Source organism: Chrysochloris asiatica, unplaced genomic scaffold (genome assembly GCF_000296735.1).
Source record: "Chrysochloris asiatica unplaced genomic scaffold, ChrAsi1.0 scaffold00101, whole genome shotgun sequence".
Taxonomy (NCBI): Eukaryota; Metazoa; Chordata; class Mammalia; order Afrosoricida; family Chrysochloridae; genus Chrysochloris; species Chrysochloris asiatica.
In genome coordinates, this window is record NW_006408619.1 from 405,251 (window position 1) to 419,468 (window position 14,218).

General features: G+C 42.2%; 1 protein-coding gene across 2 annotated transcripts in view; it reads right to left on the reverse strand.

The window, feature by feature from the left end:
• The window catches only part of CHD2 (chromodomain helicase DNA binding protein 2), a 148,376-nt gene that overhangs the window by 114,742 nt on the left and 19,416 nt on the right, over positions 1-14,218 (reverse strand). For both annotated transcript variants that reach the window (XM_006867108.1, XM_006867109.1), the window contains one exon: positions 4,252-4,483. In XM_006867108.1, coding sequence (XP_006867170.1) covers positions 4,252-4,483 — 232 coding nt within the window. The remainder of the gene's footprint in view (positions 1-4,251; positions 4,484-14,218) is intronic.

Here is a 14,218-nt window from a genome sequence, read left to right on the forward strand (position 1 = left end):
ACCGTTTATTTTGTTTTGAGACGTGTACCATCTTTATAAAGAATAAGGTCATACTACCGTTTATTTTGTTTTGAGATGTGTACTATCTTTATAAATAAGAACTATTCTCATAGAACATACTACTGTTTGGCAATGCCTTATTACTAAATGATTATTAAACTATATGGTACACTGTTTACGCATCATTAGAACACAAGGGTGTTCCAGAGTCCTGGTGCGGCACTGTGGGTTAATGCACTGGCCAGCAAAGTCAGTTTGAACTGCAAGGTCAATGGTTCAAGTTCACCAGCCACTTCTGGAAACCCTACATAGGGTTGCTGTGGGTTGGAACCAACCCAACGGCACTTTAACAACAACAAGAGTTCCACTTCATATACGCCTGGGTTTTCTCCAAACAAATCCTATCTAAACCAGTGTCTGCACTCATGGATGGCTGCACACAAGTTCTCTCAGTAATATACCTTACGGTGCCTTCAGAAACAAAACAGGTTAGGGAGGCTGGTATTGGGATACCAGAGGTGTCATCTTGACAGAATTTCTCAGAGAAGATAGGACAAACATGGGAACTGATTAGGAAGAGGTTTTAAGGATATTAAAAAGTGCATTAGTGAGAAAAAGATCAGGAGAGTTGTTATCAAGGAAATGCTAGAACTGCTCCTTTTTTTAGGGTAGCAAGGGCTGACCTAAAGGATGTTATTGGGAAACCTTACCTCGTCCACCTCGTCCACCTCGTCCACCTCGTCCACCCTATCGACCTTATTTTGTCCCTTCAGACCTCTTTTTGTTCCCAAAACTCACAGAACATCAAAAAGAAGTAGGGGTGAGGAGTTCCTTATTGATGCGAAAATTGCCCCTTTGATATAGTATAAAACAAAGAGCACAGGATTTGGGGGGGGAGAAGGGTTACAGGTGGAAATACCACCTTCAGAAGAAGTGTTTAGACCAAACTGGAGGAGATGCTGAGAAAGAAACAGTTCACATTTTGGGATCTGTTTTAAAAGATTTCTATGGTTTTGTAGCAAAGCTTTTTGATTTACCTTCCTTCACTTAGTGAAATAATATGGCCCGGCTAAGAGCCATTTCTTCCTCTAATGACAAAGGATTTATTGATGACTTTTCAATTCCCTAATGCAGCATCAATGTCAACTGTGCACTGACTCCTCAAGAGACTCCTTGGCCCCGCAAGGCTGATGAAATGGCCATCAGGAAGTTGCTACAGACATGCTACTTCCAGCATGGGGCTGACACTGTTCACAATCAGAGCCACTGGGGTCCTTGCACGTTACCTAGCTCTTTGCCTTTAAGTCCTGAATTGAGAAATAATCCTTGCCAATGACCCAAAAAAAGTAAAATTTAAAGGAGGATCCATCAAATCTACAGGAAAAGTACCTCCCCCTCTCGATTTCTAATGATTGCAGTCTAATTCCCATCAGTAACTAATGCGAAGTGTAAAGTGTCCTGTCAGTGAAATGCCACACACAAAACTGAAATTCAGTAGATTTTAGGGTCACTGAAGTTGTTGTTAAGTGCCGTCGAGTCAGTTCCGACCCATAGCAACCCTGTACAGGGTTTCCGAGGGTTTAATAAAAGTTAAAAATGCAAACAAGAAACTTGAAAACCAAGATTAGAAATATGGGTATGTCATCAAAACATGAGCGACGGAAGACAGAAAAATGTTGAATTGGCAAATGTTTTCACATATTTTTTACAGTTGAAAAAAAAAAAAACAGTAGATGTCATAAATGTATCTGAAAATGTAATGATGCACTCAGTCACTGGCTGAGTCTCACAACACTCTGTGTTAAAAGGGAATCCGAAGAAACCACACTGCTAAAACGAAGATCCAGAAAAACACAATGTCACTAAGCCGAGAAAAGATGCTATAAGAGAGCCTTAAATACAAAAGCGGGAGGCCTCAGCTCATTTCTCTAGTTTTCAGGTGCTCTGGAGTCAGTCCACACACAGCTCTGCCCCATGTGACAACTGCCCCGAAGGGTTTTCTTAGCTGTAATCCTATGGAAGCAGACTGCTATGTCTTCCTCCCACAGAGCTGGTAGGTCAGAACTACCAACCTTCAGGTTAGCAGATGGGAGTAGATAAGCACTGGACTACGAACAATAAGGTCTGCAGTTCAAACCCACCAGCTGTTCCTTGGAAACCCTAAGCAGGGTCACTATGAGTCAGAATTGACTCAACAGCTTAACAACAACAACAAATCACAACCATCACGATGCCCCAACCCTCATCCTAAGCATCACTACCTACTCTTCAAACAGTGATCAGGCTGCAAACAGAATTAAAGTCAACTGGTTAATCCCAGTTCTGTCTCCAGACTTACGAGCTCTTTTGTTTTATAACTTCACGTTTGAAGTGATTCTGTGGAACCTCAGGTAATTTCAAAAAGTTTGTATAATTATAAAAATCTGATATACAGAATGTAGATTTATTTATCTTAAAATGTTGTGTGCCTTTGAGTCGGTTCTGACGCACAATAACTCTTGAATAGAGTGTCCAGGAACCACACTGGTGGACTTTAGCTTCCAAGTTTGCCACCACCAGTCCAATGCTTACTCTACAGCACACCAAACTAGGGTCTTAAAACTTGCATTGGTGCTGTTGGTAAGTGCTGTGCTGTATAGGGTTTCCAAGGAGCGGCTGATGAGTTTGAACTGCTAACCTTGTGGTTCAAACTGACCTTGCAGTCCAGCGCATTAACCCATCATGCCACACCTGGATGTCTTTCCATCAAGACATTTTATTAAGAAATTATTAAAAGCAATATTCTGATAAAATTTGTAGGAATAGCTGTATCTTATGACTTATCCATCAGGTTTTCAGTGACTAAATGTTTGGAAGTAGTTGCCACTCCTTCCCGTCTGTCTTCCTCTGGAAGCTCATCTGAAACCTGTCCATGGATGACCCTACTTGTATTTAAAACACCCGTGGTATAGCCTTCAGAATCACAGCAACTCACAAGCCACCATAGTACGACAAACTGACAGAGACGGGGGGCAGTGTTTCGTTCTGCTGTGCATAAGGTCGCTATGGGTTGGTACTGACTAGATGGCACACCTAACAACAGCAACATGACTTATCAGACCAAGTAATTCCTTCTACAAAAGGAACAGACTTCCAAATTTGGCATCAAAGAGTTCTTCGATTAATTTTCGCTTTTTTGCAATCTTTGCTGAAGGACTCTTTCCTGTTAAACAAAGAATATCTATACCACCTAAATCCTGTCTGAAAACTATTTCCGTTTCGTTATTCAGAAAACAAAAACTACCCTTGTTTCATAATTACATTTCAATAAGCTTTACACTTGCATTCTATTATTGTTGTTAAGTGCTGTTGAGTTGGTTCCCACTCATAGTAACCCTGCATAGGGTTCCCTAGGAGTGGCTGGTGGGTTTGAACCACCAACCTTACAATTCAACCTGGTTTTGCAGCCCAGTGCTTACCCTACAGCCACACACTAGGACCCCAATGCCTTTGCAAAAGGACATTTGCTAGTATCTCAATGGTAATGATTCTGATATACACAATACAAAAAAGAATCTGAAACATCTTTTTTTTAATGTAAAGACCAAAACTATAAAAATCTTTTTGCCTTACAGTTTGATAGTTCCTGTGACTCTGAGTTACTATCTTAGTTAATAGAGCAGAAAGCAACCCCCGTTAATATCCATAAGCAGCACATTACTTAGAAAAGATAAAAAGCTTTCTCTCCAGGTAATCCCAGGACTATAAAGGAGCTGTGTTCCTAAATCTGTCTTTGTGGAAATGGACATCTGTTCGTTACATGTCACAACAGTTACACAACACTTTGTATCTAAACTCAGTCAAATACTTACCTTAGTGCAAAGGGGCCTTCATAGGAAAGTTGAATAAAAAGATAATGGAGTTTCCCCACAGATTTTTGAAGACCCCCTCATATAGTATACAGTATACCTTTCTATCACATAAAATTTTAAAGAAAACAATCCCAGATACACCAAAACATCTATAACATAATACAACAATGTTTTAATGTGCATGACAGAGTAATATCAATTTGTTATTAAAAATCATTATCTAGAATTGTTAATGTAATAGGCTTTATAGGAATTAGTTCATAGAAACGACGGATTGTACGTAGGTGGGACGTCTGTAACCCAAGGACTGCCTACACATAGTTTTCCACTGGAAATAACAGGTCTGCTTGCTGGTCCCCACACAGAGCACATTTGTCCTATTCAGCAAAGTAGACGATACCTTCTTCACATCAGCTATGCGCTCCTTTTTAGAGGCTGGCTTCTCTTTGGCTTCTGGAAGGACTGGCTGGGACTTGGAACCTGCAGATTCACTCTCAGACTCCGATGGGCTCTCGGAAGACTCAGGACTGCTGTTCGATTCACTGCCATGTCCACTTCCTGGGTCACTGTCCTGCTCACTTTCCGATGGGCTGCCTGAGTCAGAGCCCGATGCTTCTTCAGATGCTGAATGACTAGATTTTTAAAACATGTTTTAAAAATATTTAAGAATTTATGAGTATCATTCCCCCTTCAAAATAAAAACAAAAACAATAAAACAAACTAAGGCACAGTTACGCAGACAAGAATGCAATCTGGCTGCAGTTAACTATTCACGGTTTTCAAAACTAGGTGTATCCATTAGACTCATCTAGGAAACTCATCAACCCCAATACAAGGGTCCCTGAAAGCCCCAGAGGCAGTGTACTCAGCATGAAAAATACACATAAAGGGTCCCCTCGATTCGAATGTGAATGTCCAAATAACCCAATACGGACTACTGCTGGCCCTCCTCATTTCAAGCACCGTTCGGGGAAGAGCATCCTAGGTCGCTAGGTTCTGTCTGACGCTACTTCAGTGCCGTGAATTGCTGTTACATGACCTTTTAGACACGTTCTTATAGCTCCACAAAATGACGACTAGGACTACATAAACAGGGTCAAACTCTGTGACAAGGATTGGACAAGTTACTGCGACTACTATAAATTCAGAAACATAGATTGGCCTATCAAGGGAACTGGTCAGTTCTGCCATTCTGCAAGGCTTAGAGGGCTAATCCAGGAGGCGGAAGAGGACTTCAACAACCATCTAGGAGTTCAGAGTAGAGCATGTCCTGTAGACTAAGAACTCGGGTCAACCCAGTGAGAGATAGCACAGAGCAAGAGCTGAGTGTCTCCAGGCAGGAGACTCGCCTTGCAAGGGCCTTCCTACAGCAGGGCAGACCCGAACACCTCCGGGTAGGAGGCTTGCCAGCAGAGCTAAGGGAACTGTAACGTTTGTGCAGGGCATGCAGGGCACGAGTGGCCTGTGTTCTGAACACTTCCCCTGCCCCTGGACAGGAGAGTTCTGTCTGAGCAGCAGCCAGAGAACGTACAGCCCGGGGTAAAACAGCAGGAGCCAGTGCCAGAGGCTCAGAGAGCCTGTGAAGGGGTTTTCGAGTGACGAGGCCCAGCGAGCAGAAGCCTGGGAAGGTGCAGACCCCAGACTCAGAGGCCGCAGTGATGTGAACCACTGCGTGGTGGACAGATGTGGGTCATGTGGGGAAGGGCAAGTGGTTCGGTTCTCCTTTGTTCTTGTTGATTATCGGCTTTCTGCTAAGAATAGCAGCTTTCACTTTGCCATTTCATGTGTCTGGCTTGACCACAGAGGAACAGAGCATCCATGGAATGGTTGATGCCAGTCGCTGTCTGAGGCCTTAAGATGCACAATGCAGACAGACAGATGTGTACATATTGCCACAAATTACAGACAACAGTGTCAACCTTGGGAACAAAGGTGGCAAAAATATCCCCAGTTACAGTTCTCACACTGAGAACACAAGCCCTGGGCTGGTTAGGGGCAGGGGTGTGCTGGGAGGAACAAAGGTACCGCCCACAATACATCTTGTGAAATAGGGTACCACTTGATTTGAACCCTGTGCAAACCCATACTGTACAGGGGACAGACGTGCAGAATCACCACCAGGTGGGCCCAGGATCCATGCCACTGCTGCTGCGCTGAAACTGCGCACACATTTTAGCTTTATCGCTGCTGAAACTGTGTGGCCGGTACACTCACCAGCAGCCAGTGGACCCGGCTCCCTCCCAGTCACCTTTCCTGCCCCTCTTCCCACCACTTCCAAATCCCAGATTATTGGGCAGCTGCCACCACAGGAACCACGGTCAGGGGCCTGGTGAGGCCAGGGCCTCCGCGCTTTGGCAGTATATGCTTGGTCAGTCTGAGGTAAGCGTGGGTGCAGGGACCTTCCCACCCAGCCGCTGAAGTGGGGACATGACATGTGAAGAGCTACTGAGACAGACCAGATCCCTGTTAGGTCTTCTTCTCTGACTGGAATTTCTGAACTCAATTTTAGTTTCACATTAGACCCCTGGTGCGGCGGCACTGTAGGATCAGCACCGGACAGCGAACCACAAGGTCAGCAGTTCAAGCTCACCAGCTGCTCCTTGGGGTCACTTTAAGTCAGCACAACTCGACATAACAACCTGTACTTTAAAGTGAAACAAGCTAAAGTCAATGGACACTACAGTAGAAGAGATGGGCAGTTCACAAACCTCTTCCTTGAAAACTCTCCTCATTTCAGAAAGTAGAGCAGAACTTGAGTAAAACAGACAAAAAGGAAAAAGCTTCCCAAGTTCAGTCCCAGGAACTACAGACACAGCATGAGGGCTTAAAGGATACAAAAGCCTTCATGTCTACAGTCGCTGAAAATGAGTCTGACCACCGGACAAACAGAATGACTGGGGGCACCGCAGGCAGTCAGTCCCCAGCTAAGAACAAGTTCTGTTCCTTAGTCTGTCTTTAAGTAGAATTTGTATGTAAGTAGGAACAGTTAGGTATGGTTCACATTTATAATCAGTTCAATGTTTGTCTCGTCATTGTTAAATGCCAGTGAGTTGGTTCCAACTCACAGTGACTCTATAGGGTTTCCAAGTAGCTGCTGGTAGGTTTGAACCACTGACTTTGTGGCTAGCAGGTCAGTGCTTATCCTACAGCGCCGCACCAGGACTCCATGTCTGTGTCTGTATATAGTTTATACAGTATGTATTTCTATGCAAAAGAAAAACTGGAAAACGCTTACAGATACACTGAAACATCTATAATAAGGCAACAATGCTAATACTAAGGCACTTCACAAAGTAGCACGCTTTGTTATTATGAACCATTGTTGTTGTTGAGGGCTATGGAGTCAGTTCCGACCAATAGTGTAGTTCAGTGAGGAGCAGCTGGCAAGCTGGAACCACAGAGCCTGCGGATCAAACTCACTGGGCAGTCCAGTGCATTACCCACAGCACCACGCCAGGATTTCATACGAACCAGTGTGTATACCTCAGATTCTTTATGTTAACAGGCTTGATGGGGATTGGTTCGTAATTGTAAGTCCTTTGGTCAGCTGTATTCTAGGGACTGCCTGCACACTGGAAACTGGGAGAGATGCGGAACATCTCTTGTGACCCAGAGCACAGAACAGGGGACTTTCTGATAAAGGCAGGAAAAAACTTGAAGTTTACAGGGTGGGGAGAAGCTTTACATTGGGAAGATGGAAAGAAGAGAAACCGTTTATTAATTATCTGATAACCTAATAGGGGAAGCACACTGGCTCCATATGATAAGCACTGCACTGAGAACCACAAAGTTGGTGGTTTGAGCCCACCAGCCACCCACAGAAGCTGTCAAGCCTCAGAAACCCTACACAGGACCTCTGAGACGGAACCAACTAGACAGTACTTCAGTACCACCACCTCGTAGGTTCTAGACCTTACACTAATTACTACTTAACTTTTTATGTTATCACTTTGAGTATTCTCCACAACAACCCTGTTAGGCATTATTATCCACCACTGAGGAGTGAGAAAATTGAACTATTTTCATTAACTTGGCCAGTGTCAAAACTGGGAAGTATGTGAGCTAGGGGATGAGGTTGGGGTAGGGGGGTCAGGAATTCTAGCGATGAGTCTGACTCTAAAACCCATGTTCTGTTTTACCTCAAAAGTGAAAAACCTTGAGAGCAACGTCTGGCAAGAAGATGGACTAGACAGACACACTACACCAGGGATAAAGACCGTCCAGCCCTCGAAATCATTTGGTCTGGCCCTGCTAAGGCAATCCAAGTTCCAGCAATCACATTGTTGTTGTTGTTGTTACGTGTCATCGAGTCAGTTCTGACCCATAGTGACTCTGTATACAGTTTCCAAGGAGAGTTTGGTGAGCTTGAACCACTGATCTGGTAGTTCAGACCGACCTTGCAGTCCAGAGCATTAACACGCAGCACACACCAGGATTCCACAACAACAAAGATACGAGGCACCAAATGAAACAGACACAAATGAAAATTCGAGAATGCTCACTTTCAAAGGTTAGAGAAGTGGACTGAATGCTTGCTTGGAAGACAAGCTGAGCGAGGGAGACTGACTGGTGAATAGCCGGCCAGACGTGACACAACCACCTTGTGAGCAGCACCTGGCAGGCACACTGACACAGGATGGTTTCCCAGGAGTGGCTGGTGAACTTGAACCATCGACCTTACAGTGCAAGCAGACCTTGTGATCAAGTGCTTATCCTACAGCACCACACCAGCATCTGAATTACTTCCGTGAATACTTGCATAACGCTAAGAAAAACATGTTAATAACTATGAAAATCAAACCCAAGAAAAGACAAACACCAGATTCCAACAGAATTTGCCTCTGGAGGCTGAGTGAGGCAGATGTGGTCACGGAGGATGACACTGTATGCCTGAAACTGCCTAGTGAGACCATAGGAGCTCTGGTAGCATAGTGGTTACAAGTTGGGCTGCTAACCTCAAGGTCAGCAGTTCGAAACTACCAGCCGTTCCACAGGAGAATGATTAGGCTTTCTGCTCCCACAGCTTTCAGCCTTGGAAACCCTGTGTAGGGTCACCTACCAGTGAGATCATAGCTATCAATTAGACAAGGAGGCTTCAAAAGTTTGTGGAAAACTAACCAATATCATTTCATTCCTTTTTCCACTAACTTCTGAAAGCCCCTTCACACTGTCTTAAATCTTTCTGATTTCTAAAATTGTCCAACTAAGAAAATCAAAGCCAAAGCAAGGGATAAAAGCTCATCCAACATTATAAACCATGAGCTGGAGATCTCACTGAGTCCAGTATAAAATAATTCTAAGCCACTTTTAATTATTTTTGGACCCAGCAAATCAAATTTAATAAAGTCAGTATGAACATTCAGGGGAAAATATTTTTTCAAAGGGTCTTAATAAAGGCATTACTCAATTTGCATACTTCTCCTACAAGACAAGTTCTTGAATATTAAATGGAAAAAAACTAAAAAGGCCTCCACATCTAGGGCAGTGGCAGTCTCACTACTTCCTCAAGAGACAGGGTGGTTCCTGAGAACGTATGCACATTGTCAGTAATATCCAATAATAATACCAAATACTATTAGTACTAAATGGTAGCTTGAGATGCTGAATTAGAGCAACAGAGACAGAAAAACTCCTAAGTCTGATAAAGTGTCAAATCTAGTTAGTCAGATATGTGAGAAGACCTTTAACTAGATTTTTGTTTAAATAATAAAGTAATAAAATTCCATGATTTCCAGTGGCAGTAATAGTTACAGTTAAAAACCAGAATCCTTGTAAAAACAAGTTTATTGTTGTCGTTAAGTCGATTCCAACCCATAGTGACCCTGTACAGGGTTTCCGAGGCTGTAAATCTTTACAGGAGCAGAACGCCTTGTCTTTCTCCCACGCTGCGGCTGGTAGTTGTGAACTGATGGCCTTAAGGTTCGCAGCCCGATTCATAACCACTACACTACCAGAGCTCCTTAAAACAAGTTTACATGAAACTTATTCAAACCTAAGTTGCAAACAAGCTTATAACTTTTGATTGCACCAATCACAGCTACAAGGTAAATATAATGTAAAAATGAAAGGCAGAGACTGAGTCACAACTGGATTTTAAGTTCAAATAGAGAAACATGAGGAAAAAAGCGAACATTTTTCCATTTCAGATCATAAGGATTCAAAATATTTCTTCAAAACTCTTAATGAAGTAGTTACAAATGGAACGATTAAGTATTTCTCCCAAAAGGCAAGCAGCAAGCAGTACAGCCAGAGCTCCATCTTTAATCTTTAAGTCGCCATTCCCAATGTAGCCACAAGAGGGCAGCAGAGCAATGCTCCAGCTAAAAGTGAAAGCTTCTGGGTCCTCTGCCCAAGAGCCGCCATTTCAACACTTGGGTTTCATTTTCTGAACTTACAAAATGGCTGAATTGCTTGGCAAAGCTTGGTGTTTCTGTTTGTGAAAGCAAAACCTGGCAGAAACAGAAAATCATCCACACTTGATTCCTATTAAACTAATTTCCAAATTCAGCTTGGAAATATTTGTTATTTCATCATTGTACAAAAATTGTTTTACTTAGTATCTTTATTAAATCTAGTATGCTTACAATAACCATACAACTAGTTAAATTCAAGTAGAGAGGTCACCTCAGAAGAGTATGGAGATCTTCTGATGAGATCCTAAAGTGATAATCTTGATAGATTTTCAAGGACACAGAACAATCAACAGTAGCTTATTAGGAAGACTAAAAAAAAAACTTGACGAATTGGTGAAAAAAAGTTAAAAAAAAAGTTGCACCAAGAAATTTTTTTCAATTACAATACTGCACCTACCTGCTCATTCTTCACGAGTAGCAAGGGCTATACTAAGAGAATTTTGTGGAAAACCTTAACCTATTCATTCTATAGTCCACCCTATAATCCTGATCTTGCCCTTCAGACTTCTTTTTGTTCTAAAAACTCAAGGAACATTGAAAAGGAACACACTTTGAGTCCTTTGTAGCTTCCAAAACCGCCCTTTTAATGTAGTGTAAAAAAGACCACAGAATTACTTGGGGGTTAGAGAGATGCAAATATCATCTTTATAAGTGTACAGACCTAGATGGAAGTCGTATCAAGAAACAATAGCTTCATGTACAGGACCTTAGGTGGAATCCTGAGCCCCATCCAGAACCTTCTGAGGTGGGACATCCCCAATTGAAAGGGCAAGAAGTCCAGCTTAGAGCAGCAGCTAGAAGAACACAGGTAGTTCTCAAAAGAAAGACAAGCAGGAAAAATCAAACACAAATATGGCAGTCTGACTGGGTATTACAAGAACAAGCAAGTTGTTCCCTGGGAAGCCATCAAGGCAAGCAACCAAGTCCCTTCAGGACAAACTCCCCTCCAAAACTCAAACTCAAAGGGAACACATGAACAGGCATGTAAGCTTGCTGGTGACCGTGTTAATCTCCTGGTGAGTGGAAGAGGGGGAAAGGCAGCAATGAAGATACAGGCCGAGTATGACCAGGTTCCATAAACTCCCATTGACCTGGAGATGAGAGAGAGAAGAAGAAGGGCTGGTTGTTCCAAAGTGTGGTGAGACCTGGGGGCACCTAAACCCATGGACAAGGACATAGCAATTGAGGTCTAGAGCTGAGAGTGAAGTGTCCAGCTGTTATAAAGTAAGGGGAAAAGCACAAGAACACCCACATTTGTAGATACTACTCATTCGAACTAGCTTCAATGGCTTTACTCAACTAGAGGAAGATTAAAAAAAAAAAAAAAAAAACTTTTTTTGATAAAGGAAATGAGTGTAAATTGCTACAATTGAATGAACTTGACCTATACTTATAGACATACTAGCTCAAAATACCAACTAAGAGGGAAGGAGTCTTCACATCAAGTATCAATCCTATCCCCTCTGTATACAGGATAGATAAAGGCAACTTAGACATTGTCTACCTAAAACGGGGGACAGGGGGAATGGACACCTATAAAAGCATGAAGTGACTGGCTTACAAGTTTTCAAGAGGGAGTTTAGTTTCAGAGAGTACAGGGGAAGGTAGAATCCCCACTGAATAATTTTCATCTTGTCCAAATGGATCTGGTGAAAGGAGATGGGGATAAGATTCTTTTGATTCAACAGTGAGTAATTGTTATCATGACTAATTGCAACTGTCGCAACTATAAAGGTAGCATTAGCACTTAACCCCAAAATCTGAATATGGATCCTGCAATTCAATCTATGGGTATACACTACAGATAAATTATTAAATCTTTGCAGAAGACAAGTATAAAAAAACTATCCAGTTTTCCCAGTTAAGATTTTTTTTTTAAGTGAAAAAATAAATATTCACACTCAAATAAAGTCCTAGAGTAAAGATGGACTAGGGAAATAAATATAAACATGACAATCTTTTTTAAAACACAAAACAAATATGCTAAATTGAGATACCCATGCATGTAACTTTTAAACACAAAAAATGATTCCATGAACTGTATACAATTTTCAGGAGAAAGAAAAGGCTGTCCACTCCTTTAAAGACTTCATCTCCAAACCCCTAATTATGACTCTGCACTATAGGATTCACTATGCATCCCACTCAACTTAAGAGCAGTGGGTGGTCATGGTGATATACATTTTTTAAATATAAACATTTTCATACACTAAATCCAAGCAAGTGATAATAGGGAGAAGTGATAAGACTTTGTTATCATCAATAAAAACCTCTGGGGCCTTATTTGGTGTATTATCCACAAGAAATATGAGCCACAACATGAGTAGATACATGCACACCAATGTTCATAGCAGCACTATTTACAATAGCAGAAAAATGGAAACAGCCTAAGTGCTCACCAATGGAAGAATGGATAAAGAAACTGTAGTAAATACCAAAATGAATACTATCCTACTGTGAAGAATAACAAGGAAGCTGCAAGCCACCACATAACATGGATGAACCTTAAGGACATTATGCTGAGTGAAATTAGCTACAAAGGACATATATTGCATAAGACCATTACTGTAAAGCTTAAGAACAGATACCTATACAAAAAGGGGGAAAAAAGATTATTTGTTGGTTACCAGTGGTGGCGGGGGTGAGTGAAGGGAGGGGACAGTAGAACCCAGGGTAGAGGGCAGTCACATAATAATTTGGGTGTTGGGGATGGCAATACACCAAGAAGAGGGAGGAAGGTAGAAAGAACAAGGTAGATAGGGGAACACTTAGGCACGTTTGCATGGGCTAAATGGTCCAGAGTTAAACAGTGGTGTATGTTCAACCTTGGAACAACAGGGCTCTGTGATACATGGATTAAGGCATAGTCTGAAGAGGGGAAATAATGTTAAGATGCTTGGCTGTCTTATGAATATTGGTTTCCCTTGCCTACTACTGTAAAATAGACACTTGAGTGAGATAGAAAGGAATATCAGGAAATATGATTACAAAAAGCTTGTAAGTAAAGGAATGTGGGGAAACATGATTACAGAAAGCTTGGAAGCCTGTCTTCAGCCTATAATGGATTAGAATACCTAAAAGGGGTTCTACAACTTGCCCAGTGAAACAGGCTTCTTGTGGAACCTTTGTCGTGTATAGGACTTTAAGTGGAATCTTAAGCTCCATCCAGAACCTTCTGAGGTGGGACAGTCCCACTAGAAAGGACAAGCAGACCATCCTGAAACAGTTAGAGCAACAGAAGACACATCTTCAAAGAAAGATCAGCAGGAAAAATCCAAAACAAAAAATGGCAGTATGACTGGCTACTACAAGAACAAGCGTTTCACTGGGGAGTCATGAAGGCAAGCAATCAAGTCCCTTCAGGACAAAGCCCCCTCCCTCCAAGACTCAAACTCAAAGGGAACACATGAGCAGGCATGGAAGCTTGCTGGCAATCATGTTGGTCTACTAGTGAGTGGAAGAAGAAGAAAGGCAGAACTGAAGAAATGGACTGAGTTCAACCACGTTCCCTAGATTCCTGTTGACCTGGAGATGAGAGAGAGAAGAGGAGGGCTGGTTGGTCCAAAGTGTGGTGAGACCTGGGGACACTTGAGCTCATGGACAAGGACATAGTCATGGAGGGTTAGAGCTGAGAGTGAAGTGTCAAGCTGTTATGAAGTAAGGGGAGACACACAAGAACACCCAAATTTGCATATAGTACCCATTTGACTAGAGGAAGTTGACAAAAAATTTTTTATAAATGAAACGAGTATAAATTGCTACAACTGGATGAACTTGACCTATACTTATGGATGTAGTAGCTCAAAATACCAACTGAGAGGGAAGGAGTCTTCACATCAATCCTATCCCCTCTGTATACAGGATAGATAGTGATGGGCAACTTAAGACAGTGGCTACCTAAATGAGGGGTGATAAAGGCACAAAGTGACTGGCTTACAAGGTTTCAACAGGGAG